Genomic DNA, 27,552 nt, shown 5'->3' with positions numbered 1-27,552 from the left:
TGAATCGCCGGCCTCCGGAAAGTGGATCTAGATCCACCTTCCGTCGCTCGGAACGGATCCCTGCCGAAACTTTCGGAAGCGTAAGGGCCGTCCACCGATTTCTGTTTAGATCAACGACACAAACGATTCTCGACCAAGAACTACTACTAGTTATATCACAAGAATTGTACGTATTAATGTAAATTCCATCCAAAATTACCTTCACCAGAGTTTTCCAAATATTCAAGCTTGACCCAGACGAATCATGTCCTCCCATCCGCCCGCCACATGCTGTGCCACTGGCACCCTTCATCAGTAAGGCCTTGCTTGTTTTGCTACTTCCAATCTTCTGAACACAATGCTCATGTATCAAGGGGTACTCCCGGGGAGACCATGGTGAAGATCGATGGCAAGATTGACGCTTATCTGGCCAAGCCTTCCATCCAGGCTCGCACTGCCATCTTGTACATCCCAGACATTGTCGGAATCTGGCAGAATAGCAAGCTTATGGCGGATGCATTCGCCGAGCAGGGCTATACCTGCCTCATTGTTGATATATTCAATGGCGATCCGGCGCCCTTGAACATGCCCGATGGCTTCGACATAATGGGGTGGCTGAATAAAGGATCTCAGGGAAATAATCCTCACACTCAGGAAGCCATCGATCCTATAGTAGTTTCAGGAATCAATTATCTCAAGGGCCTCGAGGGAATTACTCAGATCGGCGCAGTGGGATACTGCCTAGGGGCAAAGGTTGGTTGCATCATTGAGCCAAAGTCATGTGTAGCGTACTAACTTCACAATATAGTATGTCATCCGCCATTTCAAGAACGGCATCGGATGCGGTTTTGTCGCTCATCCTTCTTTCGTGGAGGAACAGGAACTCTCTGCCGTTGTTGGCCCACTGTCAATTGCTGCCGCCGAGCATGATGATATTTTCACTGCGGAGAAACGCCATGAGAGTGAAGCTATTCTGTCCAAGTCCAAGAACGAGTGGCAGATCAACCTGTTTTCCGGAGTACATCACGGCTTCGCTGTTAGGGGGGATATGGGCGACAGGAAGCAACAGTTTGCAAAAGACCAAGCTTTCAATCAAGCAGTAGCATGGTTTAAGAGTCACCTGGGCTGTAGTTGAGAACTTCCTACTGGCGAGCAAACGATTAGTAGAGAACCCTGAATTATTACTTTTTTCTTGTCTTCAATGAAGAGTCCGCGAGAGAGTCCGCGGGAGACCATCAGCCACAACAATCTATACTTGACAGCATCAAAACCCAGTAGGTGAGTCACTGCAGGGTAGGTGATGCGAATTGGATGTAAATTTATCAATTGTGGGACATCAATCCAAGGTCGGCTATTTTCCAACCAGCCGACAGATTCTAGACACCCAGGAGCTTTCCCACAGGACCATATTCCACCCTCCTCATGTTTCACGTTATACGCACACCCAGGTCCCTCTCTCTGACTCAATCACTTCAATCGTGGAGATTCCCTGCGTTCTTGTTCTTGAGTCTCCCGCGTCCCTCCTTTTCAGGCAGCAAAGGGACCTTCCTAATTGGGACTAGACTATCCGAGGCTTCTCCGACCGATCTCATTACCTCACGTGACCACCCTTGAAGCTGGGTCCAATCCGACAGTTGACCCTGACCCCTGAAGCCATCACTAGCTTTTCGGCGACTTGAGATGCGAGCTTCTTTCGAGACTGTGAATACTCCCATCGCGCTCAGTTTCACCATCCCGGGATCGAATCTATCTAGGGAGATGATCTCAGCCATAGTATCGGTGGACTCCTCCCTTGTAGGTACATTTATGCAATTAACGTCTCTATCTATCTCCCTCTTCTCTCTCTTACCTTTTCTTCCCTCCATGAATCTCTCTGAATCTGTCAATGGGTCAAGTCATACAACCTCATAGTAAGACTCAACCCTAATTCCCCCAGTCCATTGGCGTATATGTAGGAGCCGAGCCGGTCGATGTTTCCCGGCCGTCCTTATTCACCTTGCTTGACCCTGGATGTAACGTAGGCAGTGAGCCAGGGGCTTCGTTGCCATCCATAGCCGACGTAATCTGTTGGAAGTGAAAATCATCCAAGGCCTCACATTGGATCTTTGGCCCACCAGCAGAGACGATGGCTCGCTCCACACAGCCCGACTTCATAAAGAATGGGAGGCGGAAAGAGGCCTGATGGCCCTGGTTATGGTTACTCCCATCGAGCCACTTCCAGTTTGTTAGCGCCCCACAGCCGGTCTCCTCCTCCTTCAACTTTTTGCCGCCGTCGTCAGCCCAGTCAAAGATCCCAGATATGAAAAATTCCCAATAGACAGTTCCATCCGCGAAGTCACATTCGGCTTTAGGTGTGGGGTCAGGTTTCGCTGTCACCGTCACGGTACTGCGAGGTTTTATGGATGTGGCGAGCGTCGTTTTTGGCTGTGTCGTGGTGGTGGCAGCTATGTTGTCAGCTTCACTGAGCCACTCATCATAGTCATCCTGAAGCTCATCCCAGATGGATTGGTCAGTATTGTCTTCGTCGTCAAAGTTATAGAACCCTGATGGGGTGGCTTCTGGCTCCGGATCCTCGGTCCCCGTGATTGTAGTTGTTGCGGTTGAGTCTCTCACGTCACATTCCGTTACCGTCCGACATGACGTCTTTGTAGTTGTTGACCAGCTCGTCGTCGGCGATGTCTCAACGGCGGTGCTGCTGATGGTCTCGGTACAGGCCTCGGCTGTCGTCTTACTGGTGCAGTCCTTGTCTCCCTCTTCATCGCACTGTTTCCCAGTACATTTGCCCGGGGGGCAGTCTCCTAGGATCTTCTGCGAACAGGGCCCGCCTTGATGGCACGAAGGGCCAACGCAGACACCTCCCGCAACACAGCCGATTCCAAAGCAGCCTCCCCCCACCACGCATCTAATGCCCTCGCAGCCGCCACCGTGCTCACACTTGTCTCCTCGGCATTGTCCACCACGTGTGCACTTTGGCCCGATGCAAGTACCCCCCTTGGTGCAGGCTGGACCGAAACAATCACCTCCTCGAGTACATTCTGGGCCGTCACAATCTTGTCCCACTTCACAATCTTGTCCTTTGCAGTCTGAGGGCGCACCAGTCTCTGCGGGGGGATCGTCGGAGAATGTGGGCAATGGTATGTCATCGAAGCCTCCCTTCGTGGTTGCAGATTTGGAGCTTGGCCCTTTGGTTATGGGACCAGTTGCTGTCGACCCGTCTGTGTTGATAGGGAGCAACGTGCCGAAGGCCGATGTGAAATCTATAGTGGGCAAGGGTGGTAGGGTAAAATCAATGCCCGTGTCTGTAGATGCCCCTCCAGCCTCGCTACCTGTGGGTGACGGAACATCAGAAAGTTCCTCGGCACTGCTGGAGATCTCAGGGTTGATGGAAGATCCAGAACCGGTGGGGACTTCATCGGTTGTGGCCGGACTTTCACTACTGCTGCTAACGGGAGTGTTTCTTGTCACAATGCTGTCAGCCTCGGATTTGGCGGTAGTTGTCCATGTGTCGGTTTCGCTCTTGTCTGAAGCAGTGGTTACCCGAGACTGGGACTGTGTAGTCGAAACTCCAGACTCGGTGGTGGGAATGGCAGTCTCTGATGGAGCGAGGCTGCTTTTTGATGAAGCAGAAAAACTCTCCGTTGAAACATGGCCAGCCTCTGTATGAGAAGCAGGGCTACTTTCCGTGGAAGGAAGGTCGCTCCCTGTGGACCCAAGATCACTCCTCGTGGAAGATAGCTCTGTTTCGGTGACAGTAGACCCGGTCCGGGTAGAAGTTTGGTAAGTCGTGATACTAGGCTGGGCTGCCTCCATGCTTGTACTCTCCGTCACCTCCCCGGTATCTGTCTTGGCTGTTGAAAAGCCAGAGTCGGTTGTGGTCTGGCCGCCACTGTGCGTTTCAGGCTTAGTAGCAGCCTCTGTTCCGGTAATAGAAAGACTATGCTCGCTTGAGGCTTGAGTCTCTTCACCAGTTGGCTGTATGTCAGTCTCTGGAGTTTTGAGGGTCGACTCGGCTGTCGACTGGTCACTGGCGATAGTGCCTGGTTCAGTCGTAACAGCACCAGTTCTTGTGGCAAATGGATTCGTTTCAGTGTTTTCTTGACCAGTACTCGTAGACTCTTGTAGGCTGTCAGTTGTGCTTGATGCACTTTGACCTGTCGTGAATATGGTACTAGGGGAAGAGTTAACATCTGTGCTTTGACCATGGGACGAGGTCGAATCCGAGCCAGTGGACTGGGTCGCAGATACAGTTCCTTCGGCGTCAGGATTGGTTTCTGTTTCTTGTTGGTGGTCTGCGCTGGTTGAGGCATCCGGCGACGCTGTTGGATCTGAGTTTTCGGTCTCCGTAGTGAGTTGGCTAATACTCGCAGTAAGGCTGGGTGCACCGCTTGGATGGCCGACAGTACTCTCTCCAGTTTGGGAAACCAGACTGCCAGTCGTAGTAAACACGTATGTAGCAGAGGGCGGTGTAAGGGCACTAGATAGTTTGGGCGCTCCTGAAGGTAGCCATCTTTCCGAGGTGGATGGGTTGTCTGTCCAACTGCTGGGACTTGACTGAGTGATAATCGATGTTTTCGACGCTGTGATTGATCCCAGAGCGGTTGATACGCTTCTTTCGTCTTCGGATGAAGCAAAATAGCTGCCAATAGAGCTTTGGGTTGTGCTAGAAATTGACGTCTTGGTCTCACATGGAATGCGTGTGCCAGTGGGAGACATGACCGCTGAACTCTCTGTGTCAGAAAACCCGGTACTTCGCCCAGATGCTGCAGGCATAGATGAGTTCCAGAACCTGGAAGAATGGAAGGTTGTAAAGGTGACGGAGAACTCTGGGCTTGTCTTGCCGATCTCAGTCACGAGGGTGGGTTGTTTCAAAGGTTGGGACTTGGGTGGCTGTGACGATGCCTCAAACTGGCTTCTCCTAGAACTGATGTCGATGTGGTTGGTGTTAGATGGGCGGCCAGTGGTTTCATCTTCCGTATGGTGGGTAGGCATGTCTGACGGACATGTGATTACGGTGGACACAATGGTAACCACCACCGTGGCGATATTCTTTTCGGCGTATGGCTGCTCCAAGATTGAAGGGCGATCTGGCCATATTTCATTGGCAGTGTTCTTCCGAACCGTCTTCATTGAGAATGTCCTCAGTGGCCGTTTGTTCCCGTCTGCGCTGGCATGTGGCTCAGAAACGGGAGGCTCTCCAGAAAGGGGGGAATCCTCCCCATTGAGAATAGTGGGTGATTTCGTGGCAGAAGAGGCTTGCAACCCATCCAAAAATTTCGTGGTGGTCTTTACATGACCCGTGGTAGTGGTGAAGAAGATGTTGGTGACTGAAGGCCTGTGCGGCGCTGCATCATCGTTCGCATGGCCCCTGGTATGGTCTCCATATGACGGACCAATGTGCGAACTCTTCCCAGCCTGCTCAGCGTCAGTAGCTGGCAGTGCCTTACTGGTAGTGTTTCGATGCGCTTTGGAAGGATGGCCAGTGGCCAGCGGCTTATAAGTAGTGGCCTCTGATGCCTTGGGAGATGAGCATGACACCTTCTGACCAGGACGCAGACTCCAACACCAGCTGCTGTCTCCGCCGTTAAGGCTAACGAGCTCCTGCATAGTGATGCCGCAGTCATGGGATAGCGATAGGCAGGTATCTCCCTTGGTCACGATCCGTTCGATGCCCAGCTGTGTCATACTACCAGCGTCGACAACTGCCAAGAGCCAAAGGCCTCCCCAGATTCTCTTCCAGGGAGTCATCAGCTGCATTCTAGAAGCGGCAATAAGGTATCTGAAAAAAAAAAAGGGATTTGCGATCGAGAATTAGGGGAAAAGGAACGAGAGAAGATGAATGAAGTTGTGGTGAAGTACAAGAGGATACTGATGTGAGGAAGCCGCTGAGTCTATATTGAGCATCTGGTAAAAAGTCAAACCACTCTAAGCGTAATGTGATAGTATTAGCAAATTCAAAGCGAGGCTGACTCCCGTCTAAGCGCAGATGATATGGCAACACCTCAATTTCCAAGGGTCTCCAGTCCCGATGTCACTGAAACATGGCGATGCCCTGAGCACTGCCTGCTTCGATGCACCAACAAGCTTGAGTAAAGCTCACGGGTGCTATCAAAGCCTCTGTTCAGCCTCTGTTGGCCCAAGGGTCGTGCAGTTTTCGAACCAACGGACACCTCTATAGGACCGATAGGTCCAACCAACCGCATATCGAACGTTTCGCATATACTTAACCGCCGAACCATCAAACAAGGTTATTTGGCTAGCGCCAACATATTCAGAGAATTCTGATGTAACTGCAACAATCGTCAAGGCCCAGCCGGCCCACAAGCAGAACATTTGAAACTCGTGTTGGTTGTAACCTGTGCTGCGCCCCTCAAGCTGCGACCACCAACAGGCCAGGAACTCAGCGAAATTACAACCGCATGTTGCAACCCTTGCTTAAAGAAAATCCCGCTCATTTAGTTGGCCTCACTCCCGATAGACGCCCGGACTCACTCTATCCTAAGCGCCGGGGCGTCCGCCATCCTGGGGAATGGGGATCTACCTGTCGTGCCATTGAGTCCACTCGAGTATGGCAAGGCAGATCTTGAAGAACTCATACCCGGTAGTGCCGGTAGTTGGGTGTTTAATTGGACATTGATCAGAGGAACTGTCGCGTGAATAGATAGCAGGTGTCCCCAGCTTCGCAAAAAGTAGCAGATGTTTTGGTAATCATTCTGCCTCCCATTCAACTCACTCAACACGTTTTTCAACATGTCTTTACGCTGTTTGACAGTTAATTCCATTTTATTCTGTCTTTTACTGTGTTCCAGATTTGTCTTCACAGCCCCTACCGAGGTTTTTGGTTTTCTTCAAGATGAGCCCACAATGCCCAACACAACTCTCAACCTGCAGGGCCGGTCGTTAGACAAGCGGCAAATCTTCAGTCGTTGCGGAAACTCGGCTATGAGTCCTCTGCTAGCTCAAACTATCCAGGATGCCAAGGACATTGTACTATGAGCCGCCCTTCCATTTCCCCCAGAAGCCCTTCATCTGACTCGGTCTTGTAGATGTCCAATATGGTGGACCATCTCGATCTGGCAATCGGTCTTTATCGAAGTGACGGATCCGGAGAGCTCAGACCAGATAAGCTTACTTCTAGTCAACGGACCTTTGATGAGCACAACGCGTTTGCGAGTTACCGTGCCTTCATTTCGACACACTACACTGGCGCAAACGCTCCTGGCAATCTTGAGGGCTTTGAGACTCTAAGAGGCACACGGAGTATGACTACCCCAGGTGACGCATGTATACCCTTAGTTTGAGTTACTAATTACGTCCACAAACAGAGCTAGCACAAACCATTACGGATCAGCTTGAAAAATACCTCAACGGCGAGCCTGTAAGATGGATACGTGGTGGCTTCCCCTACATCAACCTTTACTGCAACGACAACAAGGTTCTTTCAAAGACCAACAGCAACGGAGAAACATATGAACAAGGCAAGTTCATCATTCATCCTCAAGTGGAATTGTGATTAACATGTCCAACGCAGCCACCGGGAACGATGACAGTAAGCTTCGCCTGGCCACATTCAAAGTTTGCATGCTAACTCTTGCGTAGCTGTCATTACTGAGTCGGGCGATTATCTGTACTGGGTTCTGCAGAAATCTGCCACTCTGGATGGCAAGGAAAGTTGGGTGCAGCGTAAGCTGGTGTGCGATGTGGATCCAGATGACCCCGATTACGATTCAGATGAGGATCCAGACAGCGACTCAGACGATGATACGGATGATGAAGAAGACAGCGGATCGGATGATAGCTCGGACAATAGCCCGGACGATGGCCCGGATAATGGCCCGGTTGCCAAGACCAAAACACGCTTTGGCGTCCCTGTCGGGGACGGACTCAACGCATACACTTACAAGGCACTGTACGACACTGTCGAAGAGATTATGGTCCTTTGCCCATCCTACCATGCCCAATGGCTTCGAGTCGATTCTGAGCGCTCAGTTGCAGGCATGCACTATCGCAATCTGCACGTCGACGTAGGCCAAGAGCCGTCAGACGCCCAAAAACAAGCAGCACACGATCTCCTGGCTAAACCTGACTTCCATGGCAATGAAAAACGCGGTATCAAATGGCTGGGCGACTTTCTAGTTCAGGTCTTCATCCACGAGTCCACGCACGCTGAGGCCTTCACCGGAGGAGGAAACACACTTGGTCAGGCTGTTCTCGTCGCGTCCATAATTCAAGGCTAACCTTGTCGCAGTGGACTTGACCTGTATACTCCCTCGAAGTTCTACTGATCCAACACTCGATGACAAGAGAACGACGAGCGTGGATTGTATGCGTGAGGTTGTGAGGGGAAGACAAGGTCTCATAAATGGCAGAAGACAGGGTCACAGGGATGCAGGTGCGTCTTCCAACAGACTAATTCGAGTGTTGAATTTCAGGCTGACAGGTAACGAAGAGGGCTTTTCCATGTACGCCATGGGTAAGTCATTTCCCCTTGCTAACATTGTGAAGTTGTGGCTAATGATCACAGCTTGCTGGGTGAATGTTGTCTCCTGGTATAGTGGATACAACCCTAAAGAGCGGGTAAACCCGTAGATCGTTGCTGATATTGTCATCGGGGTAGATCTGGGTTGGATTGGAAATGTTCAATCAGTAGTAAGCGATGGCGAAGGGGTCACATCAATAGAAGATCTATGCCAAACATTTGTGCTGAGATTCATGGGTTCAATAGATCGCGAGATACATAGAAGTTGGGGGTGAACACAAGTATGTCTCGTGAACAGTAACGTTGCTCCTCTCCCGCCTAGCCTCCCTGACTACCTTTTTCCCTTCAAAGATCATCGTCCGAGTCCCAGTTTGGGAAAACAAGAATTGAATCGGCATTTGGGCCGTTCAGATAGGGCTTGATTTTACTTAGAGACCGGACCTTGGCGTTGAAGTTGACACCCACGGCTTGGAACAGCGACGCCAAAGTGGAAGACTTGATTTTCGGCCGACAGGCAACCCAGGTAAGATTAGGAAACTCGCCTGGGTTTTGACTTTTCCAGACTGCCAAGTCAAACAGCGCTTCCTTGACAAAGTTGCGATAGTGGTTCTTCTCGATAGTAAGAGAAGCAATTGAAGGAGGAAGAAGTTGGATTAGGACCCGAGAGTCGACGTTCTGCTCACGCTTTTGAACAAAGCCGAATAACGGTATCGAGTTGATAAAGACGTGTTTCAGCGCCGGGAATTCTTTGAGGCTCAATTCCGGGGGGATCTTTCTCATCTGGACGTCTCGTTTGCTGAGGTCAAGATGCAGCACCTGCAAAGTGTTTTTGTGTTTGTCGAGAAACTCGATGGCGTCTGATGGCTGAAAATGGCCGCCCCGAAGACCTTGCGTTTCGTCCTTGGCAGCCTCGTATTCGAAAGCCACCAAGCCCCCGGTACAAGCATCCAAAAGCTTCTGCAGCGTTACAGCTAACATCAAGGCATCTGTCACCCTCAAGGTTCTCAGGCTTGGCATGTTGGGAATTGAATGTCCGAAATGCAACGTATATTGGTGCAGGTTCAGCGTCTCCAGGCCCGGGGCCAACTCGATGATAGGGTACCCACCAATGCCGAGGTCAAGCGTTTTCAGAGGCAAGTTGGAAACCCTCAGAGCCGAGAGAGAAGACTTGGCAAGCCCACATGATGGCCACCGGTTGTCCCCCTGGAGGCTAAGATACTCGAGATGCGGAGTTTGGGCAATCAGTATCGCCACTAGCTCCGCATTCATCCAGCGCCAACCAGGAAATGAGCCGTCGGTCATTGCCCGGTGAAGGTGCCGCTTCTGTCTCTCAGTTAACTCACATTTGTCGTCAAGATAGCAGCCTAAGAAGACTTGGTAGACTTCTGGCCAGTCGTAACTCTCGGCATCCGTCACCCTGGACATGCGTTGTCTCCAGGCCTCTGGAAGGTCTATTCCAAGAGCGTGTGCCGCCTCTAGAATGACAACTCGATTGGCTGTCCGACTTTCGTCCGTATTGCGTCCAAACAGAGATGTATGGATATACATGACCTTGACACGATGAGCAAGATCCGACCGCCGAGACAGGGTGCGAATAAACGACACAAGCCGGCCTTCCCAGGTGTATGATTCTGAGAGCCACGAATCACCATATCCCAAGACAAATTCATGGTACATAATGGGCTGCGCAAGATCGCGGAACCGTTTGGAGGTCAAGGATAGTGAGAACAGCGTATGCCTATCGATAGAGTACCAGGACTTGGCATCGGGTTGTTGTTTTCCCCGTGAAGAGTCATGAGAGCGAAATGGCCGATCATCCCAGGATTGGTTGTATTCATGTTGGCAGTGCAGACAAAAGTACCCGAAAATGCTCAAAAATATCTCGTTGGAAAGACTGAGGATCGACTTGGAAGCCATCGTGTTGTGCTGATATATTGCGTGAAATAAGAGGCATGTTCTCTGCGGCACGAGTCTCATGACAGGGTAAGGACCGGATCACGTGCCAGGTTACCTCCAACCAATCGCAGGACAGTGCCTTGATAGATGTGCTCGGTAACAGTCGCAGGATTGTGGCATGAATAACAAAACACTCTTTTACTATTAAAACCACATGTGCTCCGTATGCCACGTAGGTTAATAGACACAAAGAGACTTTGGTTCTTGGTATCTTATTACTTCTTTGTTATACCATCCTTAAGACATATTGCTTATACTATGGCCAATACATATCAACCATCCACTTCTGTAACCGTCGAACTCCTGCGATAGCTTGGATCGTACCTAGTGGCGAGAGTATCTTGACAGAACCCTCACTCGCCCAAGGTATCTGATTTCTTGTTAGGAACAGATTCACGTGAAGTGACGAGCGGATCTCACAGTTCTGCCTCTCTCATGCGTACTAGCCACAAAGCTCCACTCATGCCCTTCAATCACAATACCCGGAAGAAAAGAAAGTTGATTGATAGCGTCCCCTGCAAGCCCTGAGAGCTTCTTCCAATGCGACGCCCGCCAGATGCCGATTTGGAGGGCGGTTCAAGAATTCCCTCGCCAAAAGCTTCACAGGGCCACTTGTTTGTGTTAATGAAGAATATCGACTTGGGAGCGATTAAATTTTTCCTCACTATTAACCTGCTCCTCCTAGGCAAGTATGTTTTCGATCCGAATTTGCAGGAAGGTCTTGACTTTCCATGGGACCTTATGGTGCAAGGGTATATGCAGGTATGTTAACTACAATGGCTATACTTTAGTATACTAACCCGGGCCTAAAACGCACTACTGATTTACTATTAACTTAAGACTATTGACTTGCGCCAAAGGTCTCACTAATCCGGTATACAAACTTGACAGCATGCGCCTTCCCTTCAAGCAGCCTTGTCAAGCCCTCCGCAAGACCATCAAGTCCACCAGGCACAACTTCGTATGGATGAGACCTAAGCCAGCCCTCCTGAAGCCCGAGGCTAAAGTAACGAAAATAGATGTAACCAAATTCCTTGTAAGTCCCATGTATGGAACCCACGGCAGTCCAAAAGACTTGAGTATCCTCGGCCAAGCCCTTCAATGCTGGCGCAACGAATCCCGCGGGCCACGGGACGCCAGGAGTCTTAGGAATTCTAGCCTTGTCCCTTGGAAGAACCATGGAAAGCTTCGAATCAGGCTCGAGAACAGCCCCAAGAATCTTGTCGCTTCCGTGGTCGCCGATTGAGTCGAATGCGTGATGCAAAAACGCCCCCTTAAGAGCCTTCTTGATCTCAGCCACAGTCGCGTCAGGGCCAAGCCGATAGTCAATAATTTTATCGCCTTTGTTGCGATCAATGAGCGTTTCAACGTGGTCCTTTGACTGCCCCGCCACTGCGATGATGGGATGCACGCCGCTCTTGCAGGCCAGTTGAACGGCAAACGCACCAACCGCAGCCCCAGCGCCGTAGACAACAAGCGGGCCAGTCTCAGGGCGATCCTCGTCCGTCGACCAGGGCGGTGGAAGCCCCAAGTCTCGGTATAGCCCGATTGCGGCTGTCATGGCTGTCAATGGGACAGTGGCTGCCTCTTCGAACGATACATTCTCGGGGATGTGAAACGTCGACCTTGCCCAGGCGACTGAGTACTCAGCAAAGGCACCGTGAGGCGTGAACATCTCATGGAAAGCGGCGACACGGTCACCCTTGCGAAACTCAGTCACACCTTCTCCAACATCTTCGATAATGCCAGCAATATCATCTCCGAAATTTTGTGGCGGGAGATAAAGGGCACTTTTGACATCTTTCGGGTTTGATCCGCAGACGATGACGCGGATGAGAACCTGGCCTGCCCTGGGAGTTGGGACGGGTGCATCCCTCACATCGACGAGCGGCCTTTGATCTGCTCACTATGGTTAATCCTGACACTGCAAACGCCATGAGCTGTGGAAACCCACCAAAGGAGACAATTGCTTCCTTCATTATGTCTAGACGATAGGAGAGCTCTTCAGCTTTATTGATCAAGCTCAAGATATGAATGGCGAACGAGTGACACATCGTCGAAATAAGTACTTCTCAAGGGCCTTATATTCTTCAAAAGTCTCCGGCGGGATAGCTTCGGCTTTATGGTTATGCCGTGTCGGGCATCTCAACCCCCCGGAGCTCCACGCCTTATCGCAAATCCGCTCGATCCGGCGGGAATATTCAGCGGAGCATGATGCTTTGTCTCCTGTTGAGGAGAGCCACACAGACCGAGTCGGAGCGGAGCTTCATTGCGAGACGTAGGGCATCCCATGGGCTGCAGTCCACCAGCTCCACCGATCCGCCAGCTGGGATGTTACTACATTACGACACAGTTCATCCTACAGATCTTATCAGTCAACTAATCTATCAATAATTTTGAAGATAGTTCGGGTTTTCTCATCAAGTAAGGGTAATACTGCGAGATTCCTAGTGGAGTATGGTGGGAGGAGGGGATTGGCTTTGACTCTCCGCAGGGTGCCGTGGCGGCGAGTCAGTGGTCTCGAGAACAACAGGTGTGGTAGACTGCCGATCTAAGAGGATGGTCATCTTAGGCATTGTCGTTGATGGGATGCTGCAGCCAGATGTGAAGGAGAATGATGGCGATCGTTCAGAGACCGGATTCAAGCGCTAGTGATTATTTCTTGCAAGTTCTAGGTTCCAGCGAGGGTTCCATAGCGAAGATGTATATATAAGACGTGCCTCGAGCCGTGCCTGTCATCAAGGGAGTGAGCTAGACCGACAGTGGGTCACTCGTAACGTGTTATATTATAAAGCTATTTTTTTTTTCTTGGAAATTTTTACTGCTGATTTCTTAAAGTGAGGAAGGTTTCCTAAGACCCGCGGCCGCACCTAACCATACGTGCTAGCCCGAGTCCAAAACGCACAACTGATATCTCGAGCGCCATCCACCGCAGAGCCTGTGATCCAGTAGTCACATATCCACCGGCAGCAATTGGGTTAATTGCTCGTCGATTCACTTAATGACCTGGTCATGTATGTGCCTTCAGTCAGACCCCAAACATCAAACCGAACCTCTACGGAACAAGCATGCCAGGTCACCCCTCTCAAACCAAGCAGCCTCCTTCTTCCAAGCATGTACAACAATATCTCTCCCCACGCGAGCAACCTCTTTAACCTGTTCAGGCGTTCCCCATCCCGGAAAAATCGTGGTAGTGCATAGCAGATGCGCACCCGTCTGTATGGCGGTGCGGAAGGCAAAGTCTTGGCTGACATTGCCATACGCTTCGATGAAGCCCTCCATCATCCATAGCCCCGCGTTGATGGACTTGTACAGCCATAAAGCGTACATCTCGGCAATCATTTGTCCAAAGTCGATGCTGGGCAAGCCGAGTTGGGTACATTCCCAGTCGATGACCAACATGGGCACCTCGGTGCCTTGCTGGATTGGGGCATTGGGTAGAATAATACTGAGAAGCAAGTGTCAACTGTTGAAGGTCCATTCAAGGGCCAATGGGCTTACTTCCCGGTCCAAAAGTCACCATGGATGATCTGGTGCTTGCTCACCTCCTTTCTCTCCGCAGCGGCCATTTGCTCGACCTGTCCAAGAATGTCCTTTACAGGGTCGAGAATATCCGGAAAGTCTTTAATGCGTTCGTACAGCCATGAAAAGTTGATCATGTGCTTGATGTCCTGGGCGAAGTCGTTCTGGGCCACGACATGTCGGTGTTTGACCTGTCGTGTAGTCCAATCGATAAAGCCTCTGAGCCATTTACCCAATGCCTTGCCCAGATGGCGGCATTGCGGTTCAAAGGACTTGGGAGTCGGAGCAGTGTAATACTGTAGAATATAGTCCTTTAAATTGATCCCATCGGGTAGGAATTCTTGGATCTGGTTGGTACCATCCTCATCAAAGTGGAAGAAGTTCGGTGTTCGAGCGACAAAGTTGTAGGTATCCGTGGAAGCAGATCTTCCAAAGGAGGAACAACCGGACAGACTCCTCAGGCTTTCCACTTCAATGCTCTATGGCGAGTTAGTGGCATAAAACAATGGGATAGGCCCCAATGGACAGTACGCAGCGAAGCATCGCTAGTGGAAACTCGGGCTTGGAGGCCATCCAGGGCTCTCCATGCTTGACCAGAACTTCTGTTGTCCCATCATCGAGGGGTATCGATAACTTTGCGAGATAGATCCAGTTGACGGAGCCTCCTGAGAGTTTCGTCAAGGATGAGGGCTCGAATTTGGTGCCCACGAGGGCTCTCTGAACTTTGGCGTCTACGTCGATGGAGGCTGTTGATGCCATACTAAGGGACTTTGGAGTAGCTGGCAGTGTCAACAATAGAACAATACAGCCTAACACAGCATCCAGTTTGAATCAGTTGAACGGTTCATTAGATATACTTAGATGTGTGATCGACAGTCAGCAAGACGCCGAGTACGCTTTGACGTCATCTGACGATAGCTATCACTGGAACACCAATAAGTAGACTTTACGCAAGAGGTGGCAATAAGGTGCCAAGCAGCCAAAGAACAGAAGGGGCATCATGTAGCGCTACTCCAAGATAAAACAAGCAAGGTATCTCCAAACGCCATAATCACTCGTCACTGATTGGCAGTCATGCTGCGCCCGTCTCACCACTAGAAACTTGGGCTTTCAAATTCAAGATATCCACCCGGAAAGCTGGCCAGAACTGATCTCGCACCCATTGACACAATATCAGCAGCGCCATGGACAGCTTGTAGATGCCCAGTATCGACTCTGTGCTTCCCAGCGGTATTCGCTCAAACGTGCGAGCCTTGTCAAATCTGTCAAGACCCGTTGCCACAAAGTACCAGTCATGTTTAATGACAATGATCCCGGGCAGAAACTCGATGGCGTCGATAGGGCCACGTCGGCCCCAACAGAGACTGCGCCATTGTGAAGAGTGCCATGTTGCTACCTGCAACAGAGCGGTATCGTAAAACTGTTCCGGTCCCCTTGTCTCGATTGAAATGGCAATGGGGTTCTTGGTCAAGTCGCCCCAGTCAGTGTGGTTGATTGACATGCCTGGCCGGTTGAGGCATCAGGATTGGATGGCTTCGTGGTGCGGCGAGTCCGTCCCTGGCTGAACGCAGATGCAGAAGTCAACCATCTTGCTCGGTGCGTGTTCCGGTCGGTAAGCCTTAATGACCCCAGCAGTCAGGCTGTGTCCATGTTAGTATTATTCGAGACTCGGAGAGGGATCAATACACACCAACATCTGTAGTCCAACAGCTCATTGTCGCTGTTGGGACTATCCCGCATCATCCACTCCAGTATTTGCGAGTGCACGTCATTGCTCCAGGACGACTCGGCGAGGTTCTCCTTGAAGCATCTTCGGGCTAGACGGTGTATCTTGCGGACAGTCTGCACACCAGGTAGGTCGGAGGCTCCAAACTGGGGTTTGCCCCCAAACATCCACGGCCGTACACGTTCGCCAGCGATCTGGGCGATGATTAGTACAAATAACCTGGATGGCTTCCTCACACATACATCACTTTGAAGGTCTCTTGGTAAGATGCCGTCGCCTTCCTCGATATCCCTTAATCGTTGAGTCAAACGCTCCAACGGCGCCGGCTGCTCGCCGTCTTCGAAGGATGCCCTAGCAAATCCTGTCTGCTGCAGCTCTGCATTACGGAGCTGTTTTGTAGGGGAGGAGTTGCGCGAGATCTCGGAGGCCTTCGATGATGTCCTGGAAGAGGAGAGACGCGAAGAGGATGCGACTGAAGGTGCTTGGGGAGGAGTATCGGCGTCGAGAGCTTCGGGAATGACGAATGAACGAGGAGGCCTGGGAGTTAAATCATCATGGAACTGGTGGGGATCTCTTCCTTCCTCGTTGTATTATTTGAAAGCCGGTGGCATGCAGCAATAAGACTCGGTTTGCCTCCGTACCTGTAGAAAGGTTCCTTTCACTTCTGCCTTTGGCATAGTGGTCCCACCAAAGGAATTTCCAACTACTAGTCATCAAACAGAAGCATGTTGGCAAACACGCCTGCCTGGTAAGGCAGCTGCTAACACAATGTGGAAGCGAGCAAAACGGCCAGAGTTATACGAAAGGGGGGAAGTCTCTCGGCCTTCCGGCATTGCGTGGACTTGGTGATGCTTGCAAAGGATTTCCGGCATGGTAGTATCGTCAGTCCATTGAAGGAGCATTTTAGAGGCTTAAAGGAGCTTTAGAAGTAGTAGAGAGGTAAGTGTAGATATCTAATAATGCTAATATCTATCACCATCTACATTGATAATAGTGCCTGGATTCCATTGGCAAATAACATCTTGGCATAGACGTAGTGGAAGCGCTCAATATACTCAGCCAAGGATGGTTGGTTCTTCTGTGGATTGCAGCGGAGATGTTGCAGCTCTATCTGGATCTGAGGTCCTTCCTGTTCTGTGACGGGCAAACGGGTGATCTGGAAACGGTGGCAGCCGCTAAAGATGAACTCGTCCGAGCCAAAGCCGTAGTCGACGTAGCTGGGCTCTTCTACAGAGGGAACAGCGGCGATGCGCTTGGTTAGCAAGCGGAACGAGCCGAAAAAGCAGCTGCCGACAGGAAGCAGATGGGTATTGGGCACGTTGGCCTTGTCCCAGATCGTTACTGCGTCCGGTGGGATTTCAAAAGCTGCAGAGGATGAACATTGTAGTCTTGTCTAAGTTGAGTTCAATATACCTGTGTATCTGGCTGGGAGAAGCTTGTAGCCCCCAATACGCAAGATGAAGCGCTCAAAGCCAAAGACAAACCCGCCAAAGAAGCCGGTAGTAAAGAGCGAAAGCACTCTTTCATCGCTCAGTCCTGTAACCACTGACGCTGAAAAGGTCTGGGTGACAGAATCGGTGTTCACGACATGGCCACGAGGATTGACCAACTTGGCAGATGGCGAAACGAGAAACTCAGGCCGGACTGGTAATGAATAACTAGATTCGCGTAGCGACCGGATGAATACATTTTTTGGGATCAAGGGAGAAGTCATGGCAAGACATGGATGAAAGAGGAGATATAGGACAGAGGGTGAAGAACGAAAGAGAATAAGGGGTGGTGAGCTGGGGTTTTGAGCAACGACCGGCGAGCTCGGCCCGGTTATTCCCGCACGACATCCGCTATGTAAGTTGGCAACTATTACGCTATCGTCGAACGTGATATAGGATTTTTAAAGAAGAATATTAAATTAAGAAGCCTGTCTTGTTAATGTTTCGGTCTTCCGGCTCAGTTATCTCATCGAGGGCCGGGCTTCAACTATAATAAAGAACACATTATCAACACATCATAGCATAATATCCCAATGCTAACACAGTGTATTGGTAAGCGGCATGGGCTTGACGACTGTGACGGGTATGGGTGCTTACATCATGTCGCGTACTGTATTGCAGTCCTGTGGCCAAAGAACTGATGAATCGTATGTGCGCTTCATGAATTGGCATATCATACACCTAATGTTAAGCAGTCCTCCATTGGTTCGTCCTTATGAGATCGGCAGCGACAGATGAGGAAACAAGATTTGGTCAATCTCCGAGAGCATAGCTGAAAAGACGTGAAGGGCAATGACATGGCTTAGGATTATTTACTGTCTTTTGTCCCAGATGGCGAGTAATCGGGAAAGAAACTGCTAAGTGTGGAAGCGGACGCTTGAGGGACAGTTCTCGTGACACCTCATGGGACGGTATTCATTCAAGTAAGCACAAGGGCTCGCATAGAAAAGGCCATGTCTCTAGAGAGGGAACCATCTTTTTCCGTTCCATCTTGCCACGGCAATAGAGACGACCACTGACTAAACTTGAGGCATGCTTCGATCTAGGCAGAGGTGGCATTCTCGGTTGGTGGATGCTTGCCTCTTGGGCCTTGGCTGAGTAGAGTCAAGGCGCTCAGCAGCCCACTCGGGTTCGTTGGTACATATCCAGGGCATGGTGTATTGCTGCAGATGAAAAGGGAGTGTTGACTAGGTTGTGGTTTGCTTGAAAGATTCTGAGCTATATAGTATTGTGAATGTAGCTTTAACCTTTGAAACGACTTTTCAATAGGTCCCTTACTTTCCTCATGGGTTGCCCTTAAGATCTTTTTGCTTCTTCTTCTGCCTTTCCTCGCGGCTAGAAAACCACACAACCATAATAGTCCAAGTCAGGTACGTAACTTGCAATACTGCCTCCATAACGTATCCCTTGAAGAACCTGGGGGCCTCCACAGTTGGGAACGATAGGATACTAACCCAGGATCCAAAAGCAGTAGAAATTGCAAGCATGGAGCTAATCACAAAGGCACGCTCTTCAGCGTCTGCTGCGCAGACGATGTTTGCTAAGCTGTAATTGATAGGCGAGAGCGAGACCTCGATGTAGTTGACGACAATAGCAAACCTTGGAAGGACAATATTAGCAACATGCATTTTCGGAATGAGGAGTTTCAGGACTACTCACCATTTAAACCCGAAGCTTGTCTGATCAAACAGGAGCCAGGCAAATTTAGAGATGAAGTGAATGCCACAGGCAAAGGCAATGGTTGGAACAATAGCTTTGCGACCGAACTTATCTACCACCCAAGCGAATGACATAATCCAAACTATGCCGAGACTAGGAGAGATTGCCTGCGAGGTGATGAGCTTCATGAAACAAGGGGAACACAGTTTTAATACAGGTCGAAGGGAAATAGACTTACAGTAAAGTTGTTCACTTGCGCCGTGGTATACTGTGTCTGTGCCCTCAACCACAGAGCGCCGGAACTCATGCCCAAGAAACCAAGAGACCACTGGACGTTCCATGGAACCAGCACCCAGAAGTGCCACCGACCGAGGAACCTTTTCAAGGATTCCTTGGAAAGACTCAGTCCCTTAGGGTCCAGGCGGCCCTGCAAGACCATGCGCTCTTTGGCCAACCCGAACTCATGTTCAGTCATGAACCAACGCTTGCCATCCCTGGGAGTACCGGGTAGAGAGGTCAGTCCCCAGATGGCGACCGGGAAGGTTAGGAAAGAGGCGACGAGATACATCCATCGCCATCCAGCGTGGCCAAGATGCCCGTTGAGGTTGGTGTAAACGCGAGCGGCGAGAAGACCAGTGGTCATGGTGCCCACGCCAGAGGACACATAGAATATACCGGCTCGGCGAATGATTTCATCGGTCCGGTACCAACTACCCAGAATATAATGGATTGAGCAGAAGTAAGGACCTTGATCTGACATTAACGCGCTGCTTTGGGTGTAGAGTAACGGCGTGGTGACGAGTTCATCCCCGCCAGCCAACGTTGGTATGGTGGGCTCCACTCACCCTGTGACAAAGCCATCAAAAAGCGGTAGGCAATCAGCTCTCGGAAACTCTTAGCCTGGAAGCAGCAGATACTCCATATACCCCACATGAACATGCAAGCAGGAATAACCAACTGTGCTTTGTATTTCGTGATGAGGAGTGTGGCAGGTATCATGGAGCTTTTGGGGGTCAGCCCGCCATCATTCCTACGGACGTAGGTACATACATGCAGTATCCAGCACTGTATACGGCATTGAGCTGGATATATTGGTTCCCAAAAAGCTCGAGGTCTTCTCTCATACCGCTGACATAGGCGTTGGCAAGAACACCGCGGTCAATATACAGAACCTGTATGCTTGTTAGCGTAAAAAGATTGGCCTCGACCCTTCAGGACATGGACTTGGCCTGAACATACCCAGAAGCCGACAAAAGCATATGTCAGGATGAAGAAGTCGAGCTTCTGTACTAGGCGGCGCTCCGCCGGGCTGTCATTGGGGTCGAACCACGAGAAAAAGGACTTGTTAGATGATAGATCCCTGTTGGCGCCATATGGATAGTTCTCAGGCGAGGAGTCCTGATCTGAGGGGCTACCGGACTCGGGAAGCTCCTCGGTGACGATTACCTGCTTTTCGGTCACCATCTTTTCAAGGTTAATCAGAATGGGAAAGAGGCAGTTCAGAGAGCCCGGAGGCAGGAGATAGTGGCTTTCTTTGGCCTCTACACATGAGACTCGCCAGGAATGTTTATATAGTATTTGGAGACCAAGTGTGCTTAATGGCGACCACCGTCCCTTCTGCTATCCTCAATCCGATGCCTGTGCCCTTGCCTCCTAGTTCTCCCCGTGGGCGGTATAATGCGCCGGATATGCCAGACTAAGCTCCGTTGGATCGTACAGTGGTCGCTTATTCGTCTTGGCGAAAACATGCAACTCACTGGGGGATATGGCGTCAGTGTTTGCCGAGCCACCATGCACAGATAGCGTCAACGTCTTTCCAGAGGGAGAGCGAACTAAGGAACCAAGAGTTGGGTCGCTAAGGAAAACTGGAAAAGGGCGATTGCGACCTGGGCAAACCACAGCATCATTCCATCACATCACTCGATGGGGAAGACCAACTATGGAGAAGTTCGGTTAGGTTGCGTCCATCTAATATCCGGCGAAGCTCTAATCTATACTCTTATTTTTTTTTTTCCGGGCTGCATACTCTGTATATGTCCTTTGATTTCGTTGTAGAATAGCCATGGCTCACCTATTACCTATCTACCAACCCTTTCCCTACCAACTCCATCTTAAGATAGTTCAGGCCTACCTTGGTTATGTACCCTGATCTAAATACAAATATCCTTTCTGCTCTCACGTCTTTGAACCATCTGTTGCACTAAATTATTCAACAGGTACGCCCAGGAATTGGCCAGAGGTCCCACCACATTTCCTGTGCGTGATTAAACGGTCGTGTTAGGTGATGCCGTCCTTTGTGAAGACCAAGACTCTCAGCCACGGTTTTCAATGCTTGATTTGGCTAGCCTAAGCGCTCTGTAACGTTATGATACCAATCAATTATCCATGGGTAGCTAGTGGTAGTCAACGACGACACGATTGCGGGGAATCCTCGAAGCGAGCATTCCCATGCCCACAGCGACGCTCCTTATCTTGTTCGTCTCTTCAGGGATCATGGGATCATCACTTGGCGTCGCGAACATGCACCCGAACCTGGCCCTCGTAGCGATATCGGTCCTGACAAATTGAATGACGGGAGATTTATCTAAATCACGACATGGGCTCTGATGTCGAGAATGCTCCCTACTAGACGCAGTCTTTAAGTTACCCGGTCTAATATGGAGCGCTTATGCCATTGCTAGACAGACGAAGATTTTCAGTTCAGTGGCAGGCATGGGCTTAATTGCAGACAACTTTCCGATCCTCAACAACTCGGTTGAGACTGGTGAGGGAAAACGTGCCGAGTCGCGATATTATCCAAAAGACCAGCCATGGAATCCGCATAGACCGGTCAGGGTTTGTTGTCCTTCCCTCTGCAAGCAAATATCAGCTCAATCCATGACTGACCTTCTATCTCCAAGATCATCATCGTCGGCGCTGGTATTGGTGGGGTTGCGCAGGCTGTTCTCCTCTCCCACAAAGTTCCCAACGCGACCATCGTGGTGTATGATCGTCTAGACAGGATTGTGTGTGAGCCCGGGGTATCTGTCACTTACTGAGGCTGACTTGGAACAATAGGGGGGAACTTGGGCTGCGAACGTGTATCCAGGGGTTCGTTGCGATGTGCCATCTCATGCGTATCGTAAGTAGACTCACTTCTCACACAAGATTGACCTAAGCTGATGTGAGTTCCAGAACTTACACTTAAGCCAAACACGCAATGGTCCGAGTATTACCCAAAAGGCAGTGAAATTCAGCAGTATTACGAAGGCGTCGTCAGGAACCACGGGCTCGAGGAGAACTTCAAACTCCAGCATGAGGTTTTACGAGCGACGTGGCTGACAAGTGCTTCCCAGTGGGCAGTCGAGGTTCGTAACCTCCGGACAGGCGACGTTTCGGTTGATACAGCCGAGTTCCTCGTGAACTGCCAGGGCCGTATCAGCAAGCCCAAGGTTCCTAACATTCCGCATCTCGACGCCTACAAGGGCCCTGTGGTCCATACTGCCCGTTGGCCTGCGGATTTGGATCTGGCAGACAAGACGGTCGCTGTTGTCGGTGCAGGCGCGTCAGCCGCCCAGCTCATCCCAAACATTGCCCCCAGGGTCAGAAAGATTGTCAACTTTGTCCGGAGCAAGACGTGGGTGTCGCCTACTTTCATTCAAGGTATTCACGAAGCGACGGGTGACGCGCCAGGTGGCCCTCCCTATTCCCCTGAACAGCGGGCCGCGTTCCAAGAGGACCCAGCTGCATACGTCGAACACCGCAGAGAGTTTGAGATGAGGTTCCAGACGCGCACCATCAAGGGCGCCGACAAGCTGGGGAGCAAGGAGAATGCAGCCCTCCGAGAGCGTATCATCGAAACCATGCGGGATCGTCTTGGCGGCGATGAGGAATGGCTTCAACGTCTACTGCCGGACTACGCACCTGGTTGTAAACGACTCACACCAGCCCCGGGGTATCTCGAAACACTACGCAGCCCGAAAGTGGACTACATCACTGAGAGAATCACACAGCTCACGCCAACAGGCGTCCAGACAGCTGGTGGAGCTCACCATGAGGTTGATGTCGTCATCTTGGCTACAGGCTTCGAGTCGAGCTTTACGACACTGTTTCCTGTCATTGGAAAAGATGGAATCGACCTCCGAGAGAAGTGGTCTCCGGATGGTGAAATCGGCTACCCTGAAACCTATCCCGGCATCATGGCTCCTGGGTTTCCGAACTATTTTTTTGTGTTGCAGGCTCAAGGGAACGCACGTGGAGGCTCCGTACCTCTACACATTGAGACCTCGGGTGTGTTCATCGCCAAGGCGGTTCGAAAAATCCAGTCACAGTCTTACGCGGCACTGGATGCGAGAGAGGAGGCGGCCCAAGAGTTCAATGACGTGGTTGGGGGGTTCTTCGAGAATTCCGTGACAGGCGACGCATGCAGGAGTTGGTTCAAAAGTGAAACTGGGCCATCAAGGCTTCTCATCGCTTGGCCTGGGTCGTATCACCATCGCGCTGGCATTCTACGGGATCCTCGATGGGAGGACTTTACGTTTGAAGCCAGACCGGGGGCAACTCGAAACAGGTTCGAGTATTTTGGCGACGGAACAGTGGAGAAAGAATCTAGGCCAGATAGAGATCCGCTGAGGTTGACTAGCTATCTGACTGAGATTGGGAAGATCGATCTCGCCACATATCAGGAATCATGGACTCTGGACCTATGAGAAGAGGCAATTACCCACCTGTACATTCGACAGAATCATGTATGTGTTGAAATACCCAGACCAAGACCGACATGGCAGTATGTGTGTAGTCCATTGACACGTAGAATATGGTGTATTGTCCAGCGTATTGTCCAGTCCAGCCTTTTCAGCCTTGACAGCCATGCCTTTTTTTTTCAGCTGCCCAGCCAGCCCACCCCAAGCCGAGACCATCGGGAAAGGGTACCCGAAAAACTGCAATGCTTTAGACATACCCAACGGGTTGAGCCCAGAATAAGGTAGCTAGATCACCTGGTCTACTACTGTTGGACCCCCGGAAGGAGGCCCAGATCTAACATTTCCGAACAAAACCCGTTTAGGTCCGTTAAATCCATGATGACGTGACGCGAAATGTGACAACTCGCGCAAGACACCCAGTAGCATTGCCGGCTTTTCTTTATTCAAAAGGGGGTAAAGAGGTGTCCCACTACGCTTAACTCCCGCGTGGCATAGATAAGAGCGGGGTCGCTAAAGCAGCAGGGGATGGGGGTTGAGCATATGCCATCACAGGCCGGATCACGACATCACCACCAAATGGTGCGGCACAATGTTTCTGGGTGCAAGTCGAGCGACATCGGACTTTTCTGATCATTACATCCGTGTTCACACTTTTAAATGTGATAAAAGCATCCCTTCCATGGTTAGAGAGGCCTTGAGGTGGAAAGGAGGTTCTAGAGCACCGTCACATCTTATATTCTACCTTTTTTGCCGCTCACCATGGTCAGCAAGCTCGCTCACAACTTCATCCAAGGAGGGCCAGCGGAGCCTCTCTCAAAGGACCTGTTGGAGGGCAAGGTACAACTGGAGCGTAAGTATGGATATACACTCGAAGGAAATCAGAAGCGTATCTTGCTCAACGCTTTCGACATGAACGGCGTCGGTCACATCAGGTTTACCTTCCATCCTTAGCCCTAGTTCAGATCGTGTCGCTCACCATTTTGCCGAGCGCAGTATTGGACAATGGCAGAATCCCGAGGATAAGAGCTCTCAGAAGAACCGCCTCCCATACTGGATTGAGCTAGCAAAGCTCCTGGAAAGGGGAAAGTTCAACGCTCTCTTTCTCGGTAAGTGTGAGCGCTCCGTAGAACCACAAGGAGTACTCTTGTAGCCCAGCATTCAGTTATCCATGAGCCCTGGCACCCTCATCCAGATGTATAGAGTTGACCATGATCCAGCCGACAACTATGGCTCGCACGACATTTACAAGGGAAGCCATGCCCCAGCTATCAGGGCGGCATCCCAATGGCCATTATACGATCCATTCAGCGTAATCTACCGGTCAAGTTGGGCGGATATTAGTGGCTGACTCTCCCCAGGTCATCTCTGCCATGGCCGCAGTGACAGACACCCTGGCCTTTGGAGTAACTGCTTCTACTACGTTTGAGCCCCCTTTCAGCTTGGCGAAACGCTTTTCGACGCTGGACCATCTGACCAACGGAAGAATTGCTTGGGTATGCCGACAATACTTAATTACAAAATTTCAATTGCATGCACGTGCTAACATTCCCGCCCCAGAACATCGTCACCTCATGGAGCGACACTGCGGCTCGGGCACACGGCCTGGACCAACTACCTGAGCACGACACTCGGTACGAAATGGCCGAGGAATATCTCAGCTTGGTATACAAGTACGTTCTTCTCCTCCTCGAAGTGGCTGATTCTAACAGTCCCAGACTCTGGGAGGGTTCCTGGGCAGACGGCGCTGTGGTCAAGGATCCATCGACGCACACCTACACTGACCCAACCAAAGTACGCAAGATCGAGCATCAAGGTAAATTCTACAAGTCTTCAAGTGCGCACCAGGTCGACCCGAGCCCGCAGCGCACACCTGTGCTCTTCCAGGCCGGCATGTCACCCGCTGGCTCTTCCTTCGCCGCGAAGCACGCCGAGTGCATCTTTTGTGGTGGCGCAAGTCCGGCCTTAGTTGCCAAGAGCATCGAGCAAACTCGCCAAAAGGCTCGAGAGAACAGCCGCAATCCATACGACCTGAAGTTCTTTGTGCAATTTACTCCCATTCTGGGTACCACCGACCAAGAGGCCCAGGAGAAGTACGAGCGGTACCGCCAGTATGCTCTAGGCGAAGGTGGCCTCGCTCTGCTTGGTAGCACCTCGGGCATCGACGTCTCCAAGTTCCCCTGGGATGAAGAGTTCCCTACCGACCCCGAGCATCCACTCATGAAAGAGTTGACAGTGAAGCAACGCAATAGACTCCTAGCGCGTCCAGCTGGCTTTGACCGCTGGACCCCGCGCATTCTGGCAGAATATCAATCCCTGGGTGGCAGTGGCCCTTACAAGATCGGGAGTGGTGCCACCGTTGCGGATGAGATGGAGCGATGGATCACTGAGGCTGATGTCGATGGTTTCAACATCGGTCACATCGTCGTACCTGGTGCCTGGGAAGATGTCATCGAGTATTTGGTTCCGGAGTTGGAAAAGCGTGGGTGGCTTGGCAAGGACTATCCCGTCCCTCAAGGTACAGCAAGAGAGAACTTGTATGGGAGTCCAGGAGACTCACATGTACGCAAAACGCATCCCGGATACCAGTACAAGTTCAAGGAAAATATCTAGATGCTTAATAATAGGGAAAGTGATATCTCATATACAAGACAAACTTATTACGCTTCTTACACTTAAACGCCCTCATCACGCATCAGGTGTCATATTGATATATGAAAATTTTATCAAGACCCATATCGACCACGTCTAACACGGCTGCCCAGTGAATTGGTATCCGACCAGCGATGTTTCGAGTTTTGAGTCTTAGACCAGCCTGTAGCCCCTCTTCGCTTGGAAACACACATGTTTTGGGCAGGGTACATGTCAACTTCGCTTGAGGCTCACGAGCCATTGACTGGACTCGATGAGTGTCGAAGAATTCGGTCAAGATGTATTGGACGGGATATCTCTTTAATCTCTGAAGCTCTAAATACTCTCCTTAGTGGAACGACTCTCAAAAGATCGACCAGGGTAGATGCCTACCTGCCCATTTACCAACATGGAACGTTGTCAACCTGTGAACAGTTTCAAGGCTGCCACCGCGAACTCCAGCAGAATGAAACGTCTCAATAAGCTGCACAGCCTCGGAAAAATCAGTCAACTTAAGATTCAAGGCTCGCTGGATGGTTCGATACTGCCTCGAAGAAGTGTTCCGAGCAATACGCTTTCAAGAAGTATATGTCGCTAACCTAGAACGAACTCAATTTCCTTTATTTACGTTCTCAGTAGTTTGATGCAAATCCAGGCGAACAGCCAAACAGGTTTCAAGAGAGCAGATGTGAGGACGAAGAGTTGCATCTGGCTGAGGCCGGTGGTTACAACGATGAGCGCAGTGCACTGACAGTGGATTACTTATATCTTCGTTACGAGTCAAAGCCCAAATTCATTCATTAATCACCGTAGTTCTCGCCTCATCAGTCTAGATTCTCTTCCAGACTCCTCGACAACTAGATGTGCTGCCCATTCCGCTATGGGCTGCCTTGGATTGAAGGACCTCGACATCAGGGACTGGGCAATGCCATTTATTTGATCGTCTGTCTAAAAGAGGTTCTCCCTTATGGCAGAATTGTCACGCCACGTGTCATGTCTCCCTTTTTTGCATAATTTGAGTTGAACTGCCTGATGATGGTCATCTGGTGATCATGCTACCACTGATTCCAGGCTGGGTGCGTTATGGCTTCAGTCTCCCATTTTTCGTGACTGAGGTCAAATCTCAAACTTGACCTGGTAAATGCTGAGGGGTCTGAGAGTTTGCTGGAGCTGAAACAAGAAGGGAGAGTTGTCGGCCAATCTCTATCGCCCCGTGCTTGGGTTGTTTGATGGCGAGCACATTCTACCGATTTCTCGTATATCAATCATGAGATTTTTTCCCGAATCACATGCTCCTCCATGGTTTTTATCCAGGCGAGACTGTTATCTTCCGACTCAGCCTCACCAGCTCATCGACCCATTACTTGTCTGAGCCACCGCAATTACCAGCCATTAATTCAATCATTAATTCACCATGCGGACAGCATTGGCTTC

The 27,552-nt window shown here is 50.7% G+C and overlaps 7 protein-coding genes across 7 annotated transcripts; 3 read left to right on the top strand and 4 right to left on the bottom strand.

Moving 5' to 3' along the window:
• Positions 1–244: 244 nt before the first annotated feature.
• NCS54_00897500 (DLH domain-containing protein) lies at positions 245–1,114 on the top strand (the record flags this gene model as incomplete). Its single annotated transcript, XM_053154335.1, has 3 exons — positions 245–294; positions 354–732; positions 788–1,114. 3 exons carry the CDS (start codon positions 245–247, stop codon positions 1,112–1,114), a joined length of 756 nt encoding a protein of 251 aa, XP_053010310.1.
• A 7,686-nt stretch (positions 1,115–8,800) lies between these two features.
• Positions 8,801–10,372, bottom strand: NCS54_00897400 (F-box domain-containing protein; the record flags this gene model as incomplete). The annotated part of the gene is made up of 1 exon (XM_053154334.1): positions 8,801–10,372. One exon carries the CDS (start codon positions 10,370–10,372, stop codon positions 8,801–8,803), a length of 1,572 nt encoding a protein of 523 aa, XP_053010309.1.
• Positions 10,373–11,252: 880 nt separating this feature from the next.
• NCS54_00897300 (APH domain-containing protein) lies at positions 11,253–15,434 on the bottom strand (the record flags this gene model as incomplete). Its single annotated transcript, XM_053154333.1, has 5 exons — positions 11,253–12,310; positions 13,624–13,859; positions 13,913–14,412; positions 14,465–14,712; positions 15,026–15,434. 5 exons carry the CDS (start codon positions 15,432–15,434, stop codon positions 11,253–11,255), a joined length of 2,451 nt encoding a protein of 816 aa, XP_053010308.1.
• An 18-nt stretch (positions 15,435–15,452) lies between these two features.
• NCS54_00897200 (Hypothetical protein) lies at positions 15,453–17,373 on the bottom strand (the record flags this gene model as incomplete). Its single annotated transcript, XM_053154332.1, has 4 exons — positions 15,453–15,573; positions 15,624–16,196; positions 16,643–17,024; positions 17,073–17,373. 4 exons carry the CDS (start codon positions 17,371–17,373, stop codon positions 15,453–15,455), a joined length of 1,377 nt encoding a protein of 458 aa, XP_053010307.1.
• Positions 17,374–18,432: 1,059 nt separating this feature from the next.
• Positions 18,433–20,272, bottom strand: NCS54_00897100 (Hypothetical protein; the record flags this gene model as incomplete). Its single annotated transcript, XM_053154331.1, has 6 exons — positions 18,433–18,748; positions 18,809–18,975; positions 19,047–19,561; positions 19,654–19,811; positions 19,859–19,980; positions 20,048–20,272. The coding sequence occupies 6 exons, from the start codon at positions 20,270–20,272 to the stop codon at positions 18,433–18,435; spliced, it is 1,503 nt and encodes a 500-aa protein (XP_053010306.1).
• A 1,248-nt stretch (positions 20,273–21,520) lies between these two features.
• Positions 21,521–23,496, top strand: NCS54_00897000 (Hypothetical protein; the record flags this gene model as incomplete). Its single annotated transcript, XM_053154330.1, has 4 exons — positions 21,521–21,643; positions 21,709–21,813; positions 21,866–21,929; positions 21,983–23,496. 4 exons carry the CDS (start codon positions 21,521–21,523, stop codon positions 23,494–23,496), a joined length of 1,806 nt encoding a protein of 601 aa, XP_053010305.1.
• A 753-nt stretch (positions 23,497–24,249) lies between these two features.
• Positions 24,250–26,100, top strand: NCS54_00896900 (Bac-luciferase domain-containing protein; the record flags this gene model as incomplete). The annotated part of the gene is made up of 6 exons (XM_053154329.1): positions 24,250–24,422; positions 24,484–24,596; positions 24,708–24,799; positions 24,849–24,983; positions 25,048–25,160; positions 25,206–26,100. The coding sequence occupies 6 exons, from the start codon at positions 24,250–24,252 to the stop codon at positions 26,098–26,100; spliced, it is 1,521 nt and encodes a 506-aa protein (XP_053010304.1).
• Between the last annotated feature and the right edge of the window lie 1,452 nt (positions 26,101–27,552).

The sequence above is a fragment of the Fusarium falciforme genome, chromosome 7 (genome assembly GCF_026873545.1).
Source record: "Fusarium falciforme chromosome 7, complete sequence".
NCBI classification, from domain to species: domain Eukaryota; kingdom Fungi; phylum Ascomycota; class Sordariomycetes; order Hypocreales; family Nectriaceae; genus Fusarium; species Fusarium falciforme.
This window is presented reverse-complemented; position numbering and strand designations above follow the sequence as displayed.